General features: G+C 39.4%; 2 protein-coding genes across 2 annotated transcripts in view; both read left to right on the forward strand.

Annotated features, from left to right (window-relative positions):
* The window catches only part of Sh3gl2 (SH3 domain containing GRB2 like 2, endophilin A1), a 406012-nt gene extending 389563 nt beyond the window's left edge, over positions 1–16449 (forward strand). Inside the window, exon 8 of the mRNA XM_021159750.2 lies at positions 14055–16449. Within this exon, the coding sequence (XP_021015409.1) occupies positions 14055–14064 (10 nt within the window). The 3' untranslated portion in view covers positions 14065–16449. The remainder of the gene's footprint in view (positions 1–14054) is intronic.
* The window catches only part of Adamtsl1 (ADAMTS like 1), an 883891-nt gene that overhangs the window by 104672 nt on the left and 760882 nt on the right, over positions 1–18337 (forward strand). The window lies entirely within an intron of this gene.

Below are 18337 nucleotides of genomic sequence, written 5' to 3' on the forward strand. Positions count from 1 at the left end.
GAAGCTGTGTTCCACTCACCAGCAGTCCCAAAATCCTGCGGCGGGGGTCGTGGGTAGCTGGCGGGTGTCAGGCAACCCTGCGCTCCAGCTACCCCGGTGCTGATCTGGCTGGATGAGGCCTGTGGCCCTACTCAGGCCGGTTTCTGCTTCCCTAACTAATGCAGTCTCAGGTCCCNCGTGCAATTGGATTGGAGCAGCGAAGTCTTCCCTTTCTATTCACATTTTGCAATGGAGAAAACCCAAATTCAGTGAACATCAAGTGATATCAGAAAAAACTGATCTGCAGTGTAGATACGGACAGTATGAGAATTGTAATGGGAACTGTGTTAACAATACACTGTGGAGCATATGTAATATTCACAGTGGTGAGATGCAGTCTTACAGCCACCACTTGTGGTAGCTCCTAATATCCTTAACATATCGAAGGGGGAATTAAGATTGGGAGAAGAGCAGTAGTAGGACCCGGTACTCAGGTGTGCATCCATCTCCTTGTGTACTTCTCCTGGGAGAGTCTACACAAGGATGGTCAATGGCCTCAGTAAGGTTCTGGAAAAAGAAAATGGGGAGGTATATGAAAGCAACTATCTACCTTCATATCCCCATGAACTTTGAATTAAGCTTTAGCTTCTAGATGTGCAAAGCTCCACACAAAAGTGCCACCTATTTCTGTATATGCATGCAGTCATGCCCAGCTGGAGAATGGTCTCTTGCTTCCATCACTTGTATGTTTTGCATTACTCCTTCAGACTTCCTCTGTGTGTACCATAGTCTTTAGCCTCATGATGGCTTAGTACAGTGGGTGGGGTGGGTGTTCTCATTTATGATTGGTGTTTTGGTCTTTCAGTGTTTCAGTAATTATTTCAATGTATTTGCTTTGATGGAGCAGAATGTGACACAAGGGCTGACTGCCATGAAGATTCTTTCTCTTGAATTATGATTTTCTCATTCAAAGCAACTTATTGAAAATACCTAGGACTTGTCAAAAAGAAAGATCCCTAGATCCTGCAACATATCCATCAAGTTGGAACTATGCTAAGGATGGACCTGGGCCTCAGTTTCACAAATGCATAGTCAGGACCAAGGACTATGTCTATATGTAGCCTCCAACCTTCCTATAGAACATTCATGTTCCTCCAAATGCACAGTCATTGGATGATTAGCTTTCTTTAGCTACTATGATAGGTCTAGTCTTTCTTGCATATCCTTTTATGCCAGCTAAACAGTACTTATGTCTTGATATAGATCTATTTAATTCTTCTAGGATTTGAGAGTCAGGAATGTTCCTGATACAGAGTAAACATCAGAGAATCACAAAACATGTACCAAAGAGCTACTATTTCTTGTTGGTGCTTCATATTTCTAGTAGAGGTACACATGGTGTTAGTAATCTTTGATTTTAGGACTTAGGTTGCCAGAGTACCAGCTCATAGGTATTCTTACAGAACCTTAAGTAGATGAACAAATTTCATCCCAGTGTCTTGAGTATTCAAGTCATTGGAACTTGATTCTTTGTGTTGGGAGACACAGGGAACTCTTGTCATGGATTTTAGTATCACCCAACTTTCTACAAAGTAATGTTTTACATGGCAGGTGTAATAGTAATGACTTGGGTGACTTCCTATACATGATACTCAGAAGCCTGGGGTCAAAAGTCCTGGAATATTTTCCCTAACACTCTTAAAGGAACATTGCATGTCTGTAGAGATTGATATATGTGGCTTTCTAAAATTCTTTTTCTGGACTTCTGATCTCTTCTCCAACCCTAGGTATAGAGTAAATAGTTATGAAATTGAATAAAAGTTGTGGAAATAATCTGTTTCATAATAAAGGCATTTCCTGAGGTGATTATCCTGTGTTACATCAAAATGTAATGTGAACCCCATACCTAATGATTTTCTTCAGTAACTGAGTAGACCATTTAACCTCTAATTTGTGAACCACCAGAAGAATATGATCTGAGGATTTAAGAGATTCATATTTTGTGTTAAGTCAGTATTCATAAACTGTGAAAGCTGTTTTTGTAGTAGTTTTTTTTACTCACATGGAAATTATCTGTCAATAAATTTGAGATGATAAAAATGCACATTCGCATACTAGTTGAGTGGTAGGTTTCTGCCATGTACACTCCTCCGCCCTGGAAGCTACTAATTATTTGCCATTGTAAATCTTCTCCTCATTCTGGCTCAGCAAAGACATAGATTCAGAAAGAAATGTTTTTAACACCAAGGTACCGTGTAGAAAGTACTAATAGATCACAGTTTAGAAATAACATTCATGCCTAATACCTTGTTCCTGTTGCCCTTTGCCAAGTTCAATTCTCTACAAAGATTGAGTAAGATGATTATAGGGGAAACAGTACTTCTTTTGAATATTAGGTATATGCTAACACGGCTTTCCATGTTCCAAAATCCAACATGAGGCATAACCTGCTCCTTTAGACCCATTTCTAATACCTATTTAGTTTCAACATGATGATTTGTTTTATAATGTTGGAGAATCTAGTTTGGAAAAACTGTGTTCAAGTCTGACTGGATAGATATATTAATAAGTCTGGGCTCAATTTCCCACCAGTTGAAACTTCCTATCTGTGGCAGCTCTTACTAGTCTAAAAGACTTGGAATCCAAGCTAACAATATGATCCACATGCATTTTTTCCTGGAAATTGTATCTTAGACTTGAACATGCAATCATGATCAAATTTTCTCTTGAGTGTAATAGATCACATTATTTTTCCCTGTATGCAGCAGCTATGAATTGGCTACATATCAACTTAGGTAATTCTACCCAGCTTTTTAGATTCCTTCTTAGAGTCTGTGGTCCACTTTCTCTACTTGCATCTATTAAAATTGTTTTGGTAAAGGAAAATTGTGGCATTTTCATAGGAAGGGGGATGTCATCCTTCCCTGGTAATTGAAGCACTGCTGGTATGCTAGATGCCACCCTTTCTCTCCCATCAATACACAAGCAATGGGGTAATGGATGGTACAACATGGTCATTTCTTTGTTGCCCTCAAACTTGTGTCTTAATGACAGGAATTAGCAAGCTAAGACCTGTGGGTTCTTTTGGTAAACTTCTTATAGTTGAGAATTAATTTTTCATTCTTAAAGGATTTAAAACTATCAAATTCCCCCAACTGCACACATAAAATGAATATGTAAAAGTGATGCTAAGCATATCACAAAGCTTACAATTTTTCATCTGTTTCTGGAATGTTTGATGTCTTCTACTTAACATAAACATGGTAGTATAATATGTATTCACAATGGATTTATTGTATATATTGTACAATTTTTGCAATCTTCATATTTTAACTCAGTTAATCTTTACAGAGACTGTAATACATTGTGGTAGGCCATCTTTATGATTATCACTAATAATTCTTTTCTGTGGCATTTACACCCATTTTAACTTCTTCCTTTCAGATGCAGGTTCTTCTGATTAATCATTAATTCCTTCTAATAAGATGGAACATGGTGGATAATATGCAGAATATGATTGTGCAATGCCATCAAGATTAGATTTTTTAAGACTGGATTTCTTCTAGAGTGTGCCTTTGTTCTTCCACTGATCAATTGCTATGGAAGAATCTAGCTGCCATGTAGAGCTGTCCATGTAGAAGGGACCTAAACCTCCCATGTAATCTCAGATGTGAGTCAAGAATTAATTTCCTTGCTCGTTTCCTTCATCTGAGCCTTTGGGTAAGACTATAGGCCATCCATCAACTTGACCACAGTTACTTTCGAATGCTGGTACTAACAGCACCCAGCAAAGCTGTACTCAGATTCTCAACCCAGAGAACCCATGATGTTACTGTTTAAAGTCACGGCTCGGAAACATATTCTTAGGTATCAACATAGATATAGACTTTGGTAAGTAAAAGGCAGGAGTATTGACAATAACAAAGGAAGCATTGAGCTGGATTTTGAACCAGAAAATAGTCAAAGACTAAAAGGAATTGAACTTCTAGGAGTGTTGTGCTTTACTTAATGTACTTGAAACCCAGTGGCCACAAACGTTTGAGCTTTGCAGAGAGTGTTAAATGCAGAAGACTGAGGAAGCCATCACTGATCACTGAGAGGCTGTGGCTCAGTTTTTCAATAGTAGCAGGAAGTCTAGCAACACTATGGCAGGTGGTTATAGAGGAAGTGAAGAACATGCTTAACATATGGGGAGGGTTGCAATCTATGTGTTGACGATGATGGTTTGTTTCCTTGAGAATACTAACAGGAAAGGAGTGAGAGAAACTGGGGAAGAACTATTAAACAGAAGGCAACCAACATGTGATTGCTTTGAAAAGTCTTTGGTTCTTACATGGCAAAGATGATAAAGTTAAGAAACATTTTAAGCAAGCATAAACTATAGAACAGTCAAGAGCTTCAGCAAACTTTAAGGCTTAACCTTTAAACCATGTCAGTAGGCATCCCAGGCAGCAAAGGACTTAGCTAGAAGTGTCTAGAGGATGGGACTTATGTAGATTAGTTCTAGTAGACTCAGAGAGATTGAGGTCTTGCAACAATGACACACACACAGATGATGCACTTGAACTTAAGGGACTGGACATTGTATAGGATGGGATCTTTAGATCCTCACAGTTCTGTCAGGAATAAGTGTGGGAAAACTATAGCCAAGGCTTGCCTTGTACTCTGGCAATCCTCCTGCCTCAGCCTCCTGAAGAGTGGAATACTAGGTATTACATTCCATGCCATGCAATGCTACATTTTATTTAATTACAATATATATTTAAAAAAAAACAGAAAAATACTGTCAAGAAGGTGTGTCTAAACTTTAAGATCACCACACAACGCTGTTCACGCTCAAAATGTTACAACAAGATCTTGAATAACTTCGTAAAGTTTTGGGGGAAGTTTACGGTTTTGTGTTTGGCTACTACCCTCCCATACTCTTTGGACATCTTTAAAATACAGTGAATGTGTTTGCAAAATTTATAGGATTTTTTAGCTGCTCCTAGGCACGTAGCACCCATTTTTCCATGGCCCCTAGATTTAAGCTATACTTGCTTAAAGCCCAATTAGCTTTCCACTATAACCTGGGACTTGCAGAGCAGTTCCGGCCCCAAGCACTGACTATGTAGGGAGAGTATATGGGGAAAAGTGAGTTTTAAATGATCAGCCAGATCCTATACTCAGGCTCTCCCTTCCCTGCCTTTAACGTTTATGCTAATGTCTCCAACATGAATGAAGTGTGGACTGCAAGATGTTAAGTGATCATTTGGCACAAAGGGTAGCTGCTGAGAGGTTCTGGGTTGTATGGAGAGGAGAGTCACATCAGTCACCTTTTTGTTTATATTAAACACACATTTTAAGACATTTTAAGAGATTTTATTTTAGAGTAGTTTACATACACAGCAAAACTGAGTGAGAGTTAAAGATGTCCCATATAATCTTTGCCTCCTCACAGCAGTCCCTATGAATACTGCCTTATAAAGGAGGAGAGTCACGAGGTTACCTCTATGGGATCTCCATTGTCCTACAAGTCAGTTTGTATCAATATGCAGGGCACATGGATTCCCTTGGTTAGGACTGTAATAACTTCTAAGTGATACCTTTATTTTCAAGAATTTGGCAAAAATCCTTTTTAGTTCTCTATTTTAAGTATTTCTCTTTTAGTATAAGATGCTACCATAAGACCAAGGTTTTGTAGACTTCCCAGTGAAGAGGCACACAGCTCCACTTTTGTACCCTTTCTCATTATAAAAGAGGGGTGCTTGTGTATGTGTGTGTATGCACCCATGCTCATAGTGGTACTTGTATCCGACACGGGGCATGTAACTTTTAGTAAGAACAGGCTTTACCTGTGACACTAGAGAAGTTTTAGAGATGGTAATTACCAGCTTGTTTCTTTTCCTGAGTTCCTAAGAATAGAGGAATTCCTGATATAGAGGGATGCTGTGAAATATGTATCTACTTTGCTGGTAGGACTGATCATCAGATTTCTTTGTGTTTTGGTTGGCTACTTTTATGCAAGTGAACACTCTGGTTTAAAAATCAGGGTTGTTATCACGGAGAAAGGTGCTGATGTCTATCTTGCAGTGTGTACCTCAGTGGTGGAAGGCTGGCTGTGTCTGACTGTAGAATATCAGTACTATCTTTCTTTTGTTCTGACAAGTCTGAGTGAGCAAGCCTTGCTAACTCCAGTGCCATTCAAATGTATCGGCACACAATTGATTCAGTATTACCTGCCATCTTGTTAAAAAATACTCATGTTAGGGTCCCATTGCAGGTGCACTGGAGCAGGCTGTCTGGGGATGGGCCATGGAATCTGTGCTTTGAGAAGCTTTTGTGAGCCTGTACTGCAGTCAGATTAAGTTGGTTACAGGTTTCTGAAATCTTAATATACAGTTTTGGCAAGAGTTACTTTGTTCACAGTGAATTTCTCTCTTCACACTTCATTTTTCTCTCTCGCTGAGTAGTGGGTTTTGAAACGTGGTTTGTAACAAATCACTTAAAAAGTGGTGACTCCTTAGCAACATATCTCCATGCTCACTTACAGCTGTATGCTCCCTTCTGGACCTTCCTAAGATTTTTGATTGCTTGGACATTGCTTTCTCTTTCCATTTGAAAACTGCATTAATGTTGCGAATCATAGTAGGTTTAGAATTTAAGGTTGTTATTGAAACAGAAGTGTCTTTTCTTAAATCTCATCTTTATAAGATAGGTGGTTGTTGTCAAGGTTCCACATGGCAAGCCTAAGTTCTTTGTCCCAGTAGAAAACAATGGTTGGCAAGTTCTCGGAACTGCTGGTGGTAGATTAAAAAGTTAGTTATGTAACTTCTCAGAGGGTCCTGTTTGAAAGAAGATAGCTATCTCCTCATCTATCTGGGCCTTCTTATTGCCTGCTTAACCATGCCAGGCAATTATTAGGCCATTTGTGTACTATTTTAAGCTTACGGCAGACGTGGCGCCTCACGTCAAGACTGGAACATTCCTATCTTTCCTGTCTCTTAAAACAAGAAGATAATAAACACTCTGACAGACTGTAATCAGGAACTGGCTTGGTATTAATGAATAAGTCAGAGGTGGCCACCAGGGATATTTCTGAAGAATGTTCCCAGGAACGGCTAAAGCTCCCTCAGAGATGATAAAGGGCATTGGTAAAGGAAGGGACGATTAAAAGGAAGAAACCCACTTGTTCTACTTTTCCTCCTGTTTCCCTAAAATCTAGAGACTCTCTAACACTGCCTGTGAACTCATTGCCTCTTTAGAGAGTGAGACCTGTTACAGTATCTTTTCTATTATAGACGGGAAAGACAGTCTCAAAGAAGGTAGAGAGTATTTGAAGTCCAGCTCCCTTCTTCCCATTAGCTCCAAGGAAGGTAGAGTTGTCCGTGCAGTTGCCGTGGAAAGATACAGCACTTAGGGGCCTCAGAAAGCAAAAGAAACAGCAATCTGGGTAATGCCTTTCTACAATCTCAGCTACTCCAGGAGGCCAAGACTAGACTATCTCAATTCCAGGCCTGCCTGAGCTATGGCTATACATTTGAGGATGCTGACTTGGAGAACCTCGTGAGGAACAGCCTGAGAGTAAAAGTAAGAAGAGGCCAGGGGATGGAGCTGTGATAGAGAAGCCTCAGATTGAGTTCATATCTGAGGATGGGAGGTGCTAACAACCTATGTGTTCTGCTCCCTTCCCTTTCTCTTTAGAGCTGCTCTGCTCTGCAGAGGGATGTTCACTTGGCATTTCTGGCCTGCTGGCTGTCCTTCCCATACCCACCCAGCACCACTGACCGAGGAAGCAGAGTGGAAAATCAAAATCAAATCCTCAAAGAAGTATGGTCCTTTTCTTATCTCTTCCCGGTCCTACCATAGATGCCACAGTTATTTGCAGCAGAAGATGCATGTTTATCTAACCAAAGCCAAACACACATGGAACCTGAGTATAAGTCAAGTTCAGGAACAGCAAGCTTATCACAATACTTATCAGAGTATCCATGCACTAAGAGGGGGCATGAAGCTCAGGTCTTTACAAAGTTAACAGGCTTAACACCACAAAGATATACAAGATAGTTGAGGCAGGAAATGCTGGGGAGCCCACCTACCTGTACAGTCCCATGTTAATGGGGAATTTGAGATTCCTTTCTCAGGGCTCTTAGTCTTGTTAATAACAGAATTTAAGAATAAACTCAGAAGAAAGCCTGAGGACAGTTTTACTAGAGTGAAAGCAAGTATTAAATTTGCTAAATGATTTAGACAATATGTAATGATGTGGAGACTTCAGGAGAAAATAGCTCGATAAAACTAAATTGCTAAAGAATTTCAGTCTATTAAACTGTCACAGGGAGAAAAATGAAATTACTTTCTTCTGGTGAAACATTTAATTATATGCGTTTTCTTTGTAAGTGTTTAAATGTTTCCCATCCTCTGAAGGTGATGCCAATCTCCCTTTTATCTCTCTTTTTCTTAGTTATCATTTTTATCTGGCTACATCTTAAATTGGTCAAATACTTTCAAATAATGTGCAGCTTCATTTTCAAGTGTGGGAACACAAATAGCACTGTCGTTTGTTTGACGATAGTAAGTGTTCTTACTATTCAAGTATTCAAAAAAAAGCAGCCTTATAAATTCAGCACAAATGGATAATGTTGTTTTAATTTTGTATAAAAAATACGTCATTATTATTGCCCCTATAGCTTGGGGTTAGTAGGACTCTACATTTTTCTTTTAATCCTCAACATTGAGGACAAATATGAATTGCTTTGCAAAATAAGTAGTAGTCTTTCAGATTGAGTTGTCTGGAACCTTGAAATGAGCTAAAACAGGTTCAGATAGCAAAGTATAATTTTATTATTCCATTTTAGTAAAACCATATCTAGGCCTAAATAAATGATAAGTATCTTATTTAATTATATGTTAATTGGATTAGCTTGATTTAATCACCTAACAGTGTATACACAGATCTAAATATGGTGTATACCATAAATATAAAGTTTTTCAATTAAAAATAAATGGCTTTTTAAAGCTATAATGTTGCAAATGAAATTTTATGAATAGCACAATCCTCCATTGTGACGACCCTCTGATTGTTGAAAGTCTAAGCAGGAATTCTTATTTATGGTGAAAAACTGGGGATGTTTCCAGTTTCAAGATTAGATTCATGACTGAATGAGAGTGCGAACAGCCTCTCAGCTTGGTGTCCTAGTTTGGAACTATTGGACAACCATATTTCATATCCAGTCCTCAGTTATCTTTTTAAGCTCATCAGCCTCTCAAGTGGTATCTTATGATAAGCATCTACTGTTTGGTACTTTTGAGCCCATCCATTGCCTAAGTCCTTCTGAGGGCAGAGACCTCTTGTATAGGTGTACATCCTACATATAAGCCATTAAGTGGCCATTCAGTATGTTTTCACTGCTTACTTTCTTCTTCTGACTTCTATAACACTTTTCCCCAGCCTTCCTCTGCAGCTCTGTACCTTCACTTCTGGTATTTCCTCTCCCTCAGCTCCTTTCTCAAAGCAAAAGCTAGAACTCCAGGTGAGGGCTCGCACTCTCCTCTCTGAGTCTTCTGGCTGTTCTGTACTCCTTCTCTTCTTTAAGTTTTTTTCTGTTCTCATGGTTTTCTATTTATTTTAAAAAGATATATCTGTTTATTTTAATGGTTATGAGTGCTTTATTTGCAAGTATCTAAGTCCAACATGTGTGTTTGGCTCTCACAAAGGTCAAAAGAGTGGGTTAGATCCCTTAGAACTGGAATTACGATTGTGAGCCATGATGTGGGCTGGAGCAACTGAACCTAGGTCCTCTAAAAGATCCACATGTGCTCTTCACTACTGAGTCAACCCTGCACTACTCATGACTATTTACAAATACATTTTTATCTTTTCTACTTGTAAATAATCACAAAACCATTTTATTAACCTTTTTATTAATCATTCCATTTGTTTATATCACAAATGATATTCCCCTTCCCTGTTACCCCTCCACAACTCCCTCCCATCCCATCTTCCCTCTCTCCCTCCCTTTTGCCTCTATAAGGATGGTCTTCCACCTATCCACTCACACATCACCACCTTTGATGCTGGGGCATCAAACCTCCAGAGGACCAAGGGCCTCCCATCCTACTGATGTCAGACAAAGCCATCCTCTGCTACATATGTATCTAGAACCATGAATCCCTCCCTGTACACATCTTGCTTGGTGGTCTAGTATCTGGGATCTCTAACTCCTTGACTTAACACTCTATTTCCCAGTCTTTTAATTAATATTCTAGAGAGAAACAGCTTCCATCCATCTATCATCTATCTTTCTCTTCCAGATCTTCTTATTGCTGAGCGTTTCCCACATGTCCCCCTAGAAGCCATGATCTTCATATGGAGACTGAATGCCATGATTCCTAAACAGTGCAGCCTCGTCCCTCCTCCATTCCTATTAACATTCAGCTTCTGATTTTAAGCTGGTTGTCCTGTCCTTTTCTTGTTATTTAGGTGTGGGTGTCCTCCATGCTTCAGCCTCTTATCCCTTTCTGTTATTCCTTTCCTATTCCTTTCCATCCATTTTATCTGCTCCCTTACTTCAGTTTTCATGTAAACAATCCTTAAGACTATCTCAGATTTCTGCAAAACTCTGTTCCATGTTTTTCTCTAACTCCTGACAATATCCATTGGCTTTCCTCTGGAATCTCAAGTTGAGATCATATAAAAACAAGCTCATTCCTTTCTTTTCTTCTTCCTCTTTTTTTCTTTTTTAAAATTTTTCATCAGATATTTTCTTCATTTACATTTCCAATGCTATACCAAAAGTCCCCCATACCCTCCCCTACCCTGCCCCCCTGCCCATTCACTCCCACTTCTTGGCCCTGGTGTTCCCCTATACTGGGGCATATAAAGTTTGCAATACCAAGAGGCCTCTCTTCCCAATGATGGCCGACTAGGCCATCTTCTGCTACATATGCAGCTAGAGACATGAGCTCTAGTTAGTTCATATTATTGTTCTACCTATAGGGTTGCAGACCCCTTTAGCTCCTTGAGTACTTGCTCAAGGAGGGGGCCCTGTGTTCCATCCAATAGGTGACTGTGAGCATCTACTTCTATAATTGCCAGGCACTGCATAGCCTCATAAGAGACAGCTATATCAGGGTCCTTTCAGCAAAATCTTGCTGGCATATGCTATAATGTCTGTGATTGGTGGCTGATTATGGAATGGATCCCCAGGTGGGGCAGTCTCTGGATAGTCCATCCTTTCATCTCAGCACCAAACTTTGACTCTGTAAATCCTTCCATGGGTATTTTGTTACCTCTTCTAAGGAGGAATGAAGAATCCATGTGTTGGTCTTCCTTCTTCTTGGTTTTCTTGTCTTTTGCAAATTGTATCTTGAGTATTCTAAGTTTCTGGGCTAATATCCACTTATCAGTGAGTGTATATCAAGTGAGTTCTTTTGTGATTGGGTTACCTCACTCAGGATGATATCCTCCAGATACATCCATTTGCCTAAGAATTTCATAAATTCATTGTTTTATTTATGGCTGAGTAGTACCCCATTGTGTAAATGTGGAAGATCCAACAATACCTCTCCTGGGCATATACCCAGATGTTCCAACTGGTAATAAGGACACATGCTCCACTATACTCATAGCAGCCTTATTTATAATAGCCAGAAGCTGGAAGAACACAGATGTCCCTCAACAGAGGAATGGATACAGAAAATGTGGTACATCTTTTCTTCTTTCAAACCATGTTTTCTTTTCAGTTCCTTACGTTTGGAGATAGCATGAAAATAAAACAAAATCTAGCATTCTTATGGTGACTTAACCACTAAACAGTGGTCCATCTTTGAGAGTGTTGCTTTTATTCTTTATACAAATCTTCAAATTCCAGTGGCCTTTTTCTGTCATTCTTGCATACACTAAATTTGTCCTTATGTCACAGCTCAGATTTGAATCACTGAGGTCCAGATGCTATAAATGGCTTCCCCCATTTGTGACTTTATTTTCTCTGCTCTAAATGCTTGTATTTTCTCATATCCCAACAAAAAGCTTCTGAACTCTTGGTCTAATGATAAAAATACTTTAACCATAGTCAAATGTAATAATACATACCTATCTGAAATATTGGTACTTAGGAGGCTGAGGCAAGAGGATCTTCAATTTAAGACCATTCTGAGTTACATAGAAGAATGCTACCTAAAACATGAAATATAACCAAAGACAAAAAAGCAAGTTCTTGTATTTGCTTGTTGTCTTCTGTGAAATCTAGCCTGCATCCTATATTTTAATCATTTCCTTTTAAATGACTGAAGCTTGATCCTATGTCCTATTTAGTTGACTATAACTATGGATAACTCTTCCAACATGAAATCATACTAGTCAAAATTAGTAATTGTTGTTTTAATAGTTAAAATTATTTAACCTCTCCTTAAACAGTATATATTGTATTAAATTATGTCCTTAATAAGATATTGTAAATTGAGAGTTTGAAATAAAGGCAACATTCTCACGTCCAAGGGTCTCAGCACAGACAAGTAAAACAGGTGAGTAACTTCACATATTTAGGCTGCATTTTTCTTATACATGCATGGTGGTGGTGGTGGTGGTGGTGGTGGTTGCTTGTTGATTTAAGGAACAAATTAACTCATTCAATTATTGATTTTTTTTTAAAATATGGCAGTTTGCCTGCATGGATCATGGAGCTCAAGAGGGCAGGAAGGCATCAGATTTCTAGGAACTGGAGTTAGAGTTGGTTGTCAGCTGAAATATAGGTGCTGAGCATCAAACCTGGCCCCAGGAAGAGCAGTCAATGCTTTCAACAACTGAGCCATCTCTCCAGCCCACCAATAATTCATTTTTCCTTGTTCTGCACATGCCAAGAGCTGTACTAGAGAAAGGATTAAAACAAACACAATTTGTCATTGCTTTCTCTCAATGTGTGCTTTATCCTCCAGGAATAACTATACCATTATTACAATAAAATGAATGTTTTGTCATGAGGAGTTGAATAAACATGGGACCTATGTTGGAGGCCAGTGAGCCTTTCATGAATACAAATGACTACACTGAAATATGAAGAGTCAACTAGATAAAGAATGGCAGAAGGAAGAAGCCTTTTCCATGGACCAAATGTCACCAATTCAATGAATTGCAAAAATGGGTCTGGGCAACAATAAATAGAAGGAAGTCTAATTCTACGAAGAGACACAGAAAGAGGCTGGAAGGGCCTTCCTGTGTCTAGAGAAGGCTTCATTTCCTTAAAAGCTTCATATCTCAGTGTGCTGCTCACACTGTCCCACTGTGCCTGTAATAATATGCATTTCAGAACATAAACATCACTGGGTGTATGAAGATGACTCAGTTGTAGTGTTTGATATAACAACATGGGCACCTGAGTTTGAATTCCCTTTACCCATGTTAAAATCTGTGTGTCATTAAGTTCCAGTACTGAGAGACTAAGCTAGGGAGAAACTGGGGCTCAGTGGCCAGCCAATCTAGCAAAGTAGTGAATTCCAGAATCCAGAAAGATGCTGTCTCAAAATATAGTGTTAAGAGCAATAGTAGAAGGCACTGATGTTCACACACACACACAGAGGCACACGCGCATGCACACATGAACACTCACTGAGATGTAAAAAGAATATGAGCATCCCTCTCCTGAATCTGTTCTTGAATGGCCTGGAAACATACTTGTTTAAAAATAAACATACATAGAGCCCAAGGAATTCTAGGTCTAACAGCACATTTTTATTTTTAGCATTAGTGGTTGTGGAGCAATGTCAATTCTTAAGATAGTGTGTTTGACTTGGCTTTAGCCAACAGATTGTTATTTAATCATCATTTAGATAATTGCCACAAACAGTATAGTGCCTTTAGCACTAATTAGATCACTGGGATGTATTGGTGAAATTAAAAAAAAAATAGTTTTAGGGGAGATTAAATGTCTTGTTTTGTTAGGGCCTAGAGCCATACAGGACTCCTCTAGCTAATTGTATGTGAGGATCCCCCAATTTAGTGTGAAAGTCATGGTTGAGAGTACATTGTGAAGATGAGTACAGATTTGCTTAAGATTTTAACTTACTATTCCTTCTTTCTTCCCTCCATTTGCTTTCAGAGTTCCCTGATGGAAATAATAGTGTCTTCCACTTTCTGCTTCCCTATCTATCAAGAAAGAGAGAGCTCCCCATGGCTTTGCATCCTCTTTCTGGTTCTCTAGTGAGGCAGCTATCAACGACTGTGCATCTGTACTGGACTCATGCCTATTAATTTGGGCATGAGCAACCTCAAATGTCACCTCCTTTAGCCCAGACCCCTTAAGTCTTCCTAGGTGGTTGGCTTGTTGAATCTCTAGCAATACTAATTTAGTATGTGCTCAAGATTTCTAACCTTTTAGAAGTGTTTGCATTCTAATTAATGAAGGTGGCAACACGCCAATCTATGTTCACATATCTTCATACCTCGGTTGAGTTAGGAAAAGCTTATTTCTGAGCAACAGGGCAGAATATGAGGCTGGTTCTTGATGCCTCATTAATTTGATCCTTGCTAGAGGTCCTATGTCCTTTTGGGATCTTCATTGTCTATTTAGATGATAAAATGTCATATAATCCTTAGACACCTCTTTGTAGCTCATGGCTATTTTGGCTAAAACTGCTTAGTCCTTTCAGGTAAAGTCACAGAGCTCTACTTCAGGGCAATCACAGAAACTACCATGTGGTAGGACTTTCTGCTTGTTCATGCAACTCACCTCCTTTGTAAAAGACACCTCTTTCTGTGGAATGTGAAATGAGTATAAGACTGTTGTGAAAATGGTGCAAAGCTATGTAGAATTAGCAAAACAAGAGTTATCACTTAGACTTTTCTTTTTAGAAATTTACATTTTTGATTTGAATAAAATTTAGAGGAGCCCCTCTAACTGATTCCAAGCTATCAGAACTAGAATGATTTCTTGGTCTAGCTGTCTCCTCTGTTTCTGTCTCTGCCTCTGTCTCTGTCTGTCTCTGTTTCTCTGTCTCTCTCTTTCACATGTGCGCATGCTTGCACGTGTACACACACACACACACACACACACACACACACACACACCTAAAAGTCCATGTATTGAATGAGAACTCACAATTATAACTGCTGGTATCCCTGAGGTGAAATTATTCTTTGTAAGAGAAATACATCATCTTCAAATAGAACATGCAGAAATAGCATCTAAAGTTTAGTAAAGAAAGAAAACAAATGGCACACAATTAAAATAGACATGTTCTCCAGGAAATTACTCCTCAGGCATCACAATATGACTTCACTTTTGGTTTTGTCTAGCCTACTGTATATACCACAAATCTGAAGTATTTTTGGATGATGCAGTTTTTTATTTTCATCTTTTTAATTTTATGATACAAAATGGCCAAAGATCACTGGGAGGCATATGATTTAAACTTTGCCCACAAGATGCAGTATCCATGGATACCATTGCTATGTCCTAACTCAGCATCTCACTGTGGCCATTATGACCATCATTTTATATGTCTGTCTATTACTGACCGTGTTAACCATACTCATCACCAGGTATACCACCTACTTATGCTATAGGTCCAAGGGAAAATTCTGGTTTCTTCACACGAATTTGACTATTAATCAGAGCAGTGGACTTGGGATGTTTCAAAGTGGCAGATTTGGCTAGTACCCATTTCCGGGCCTCTGGGAATCACAGAGTAGTCACTTCTCCATACATTCCAAAGCCAAACCAGAACCATTCCTGCCAGCATTTCAATTAATTAGGAAATCAAGAAGCCCCAATCTCTCAGAAGATCAGTTTGCAAAAGTGTTTTTTTTTTTCATTCTAAATAAATGTCTGATTTTGAAAGCACTAAAGACATTGGCAATCATAAGTTTTCAACCTAATAGCAATTTGATATTAAAACTTTTGTAGTTAGTTTATGCATGCAAGATTTCCAAGTGGGACTACAGACAAGACAGAAAATAGAGAAGTCAGATATATGAAGTAGTATGGCTGGGGGGAAATCATGTTAGGTTCAGCAAGCCTGACTTGGGTTGCAGCCCAGTTCCACTAGCTTTCCTCTCCATCTGACTTGGAACGACATACCACCAAGCTTTCATGTGGAGCATTGAAGAGATTGGGTCGATAATAAACACATCAGCAAGGTGCAGAGTGCATGTTAGTTTCACTTCTCTGTAAGAAGGAATCCTGACAGAGAAGACATTACATAACAATCACCGATTTCTGATGGTGAGCCCACAGTTGCAAACACATGATTTAAAATATGAGAGAACTGCCCGCTATAAGATACCTATTTCTTTGGATACAGAAAATGTGGTACATGTACACTATGGAGTACTACTCAGCTATTAAAAACAATAAATTTATGGATGGACCTGGAGAATATCATCCTGAGTGAGGTAACCCAATAACAAAAGAACTCACATGATATGCACTCACTGATAAGTGGCTATTAGCCCAGAAACTTAGAATATCTAAGATACAATTTGCAAAACATATGAAACTAAAGAAGAAGGAAAACCAAAGTGTGGATACTTCATTCCTCCTTAGAATGTGAAATAAAATACCCATGGAGGGAGTTACAAAGACTAAGGTGGGAGCTGAGACAGAAGGAAGGACCATCCAGAGACTGCCCCACCCGGGGATCCATCCCATAATCAGCCACCAAACCCAGGCACTAGTGCATATGTGAGAAATATTTTGCTGACAGGACACTGATATAGCTGTCTCTTGTGAGGCTATGCCAGTGCCTGGCAAATACAGAAGTGGATGTTCACAGTCATCTATTGGGTAGAACACAGGACCGCCAATGGAGGAGCTAGAGAAATTACCCAAGGAGCCGAAGGGGTCTGCAACCCTATAGGAGGAACAACAATATGAACTAACTAGCACCCTCAGAGCTTGTGTCTCTAGCTGCATATGCAGCAGAAGATGGCCTAGTCAGCCATCATTGGGAGGAGAGGCCCTTGGTCTTGTGAAGATTATATGGCCCAGTACAGAGGAATGCCAGGTCCAGGAAGCTGAAGTGGATGGGTTGGGTAGCAGGGCAGGGGAAGGGTATAGGAGACTTTCAGCATAGCATTTGAAATGTAATTGAAGAAAATATCTAATAATAATAATAATAAAAAGATTAGCAAAAAAGATAGCTATTTCTTTTTTCTTTCACTAATTTTTTATTGGGTATTTATTTAATTTACATTTCCAATGCTGTCCCAAAAGTCCCCCACATGCTCCCCCACCCACTCCCCAACCTACCCACTCCCACTTATTGGCCCTGTCATTTCCCTGTACTGAGGCATATAAATTTTGCACGACCAATGGGCCTCTCTTTCCACCAATGGCCTACTAGGCCATCTTCTGATTCTTATGCAGCTAGAGACACGAGCTCTGAGGGTACTAGTTAGTTCATATTGTTGTTCCTCTTTGGTCTTCGTTCTTCTTGAGTTTCATGCGTTTAGCAAATTGTATCTTATATCTTGGGTATTCTAAGGTTCTGGGCTAATATCCACTTATCAGTGAGTACATATTGTGTGAGTTCCTTTGTGATTCGGTTACCTCACTCAGGATGATGCCCTCCAGGTCCATCCATTTGCCTAAGAATTTCATAAATTCATTCTTTTTAATAGCTGAGTAGTACTTCATTGTGTAAATGTACCACATTTTCTGTATCCATTCCTCTGTTGAGGGGCATCTGGGTTCTTTCCAGCTTCTGGCTATTATGAATAAGGCTTCTATGAACATAGTGGAGCATGTGTCCTTCTTACCGGTTGGGACATCTTCTGGATATATGCACAGGAGAGGTATTGCTGGATCCTCCTATAGTACTATGTCCAATTTTCTAAGGAACTGTCAGACTGATTTCCAGAGTAGTTTACAAGCTTGCAATCCCACCAACAATGGAGGAGTGTTCCTCTTTCTCCACATCCTCGCCAGCATCTGCTGTCAACTGAGTTTTTTTATCTTAGCCATTCTGACTGGTGTGAGGTGGAATCTCAGGGTTGTTTTGATTTGCATTTCCCTGGTAATTAAGGATGTTGAACATTTTTTCAGGTGCTTCTCTGCCATTTGATATTCCTCAGGTGAGAATTCTTTGTTTACCTCTGAGCCCCATTTTTTTTAATTTTTAATATTTTTTATTACATATTTTCCTCAATTACATTTCCAATGATATCCCAAAAGTCCCCCATACCCTCCCCCCTACTTCCCTACCCACCCATTCCCATTTTTCTATCCCTGGCATTCCCCTGTACTGGGGCATATAAAGTTTGTCTGTCCAATGGGCCTCTCTTTCTAGTGATGGCCGACTAGGCCATCTTTTGATACATATGCAGCTAGAGACAAGAGCTCCGGGGTACTGGTTAGTTCATAATGTTGTTCCACCTATAGTG

Source organism: Mus caroli, chromosome 4, assembly GCF_900094665.2.
Source record: "Mus caroli chromosome 4, CAROLI_EIJ_v1.1, whole genome shotgun sequence".
Taxonomy (NCBI): domain Eukaryota; kingdom Metazoa; phylum Chordata; class Mammalia; order Rodentia; family Muridae; genus Mus; species Mus caroli.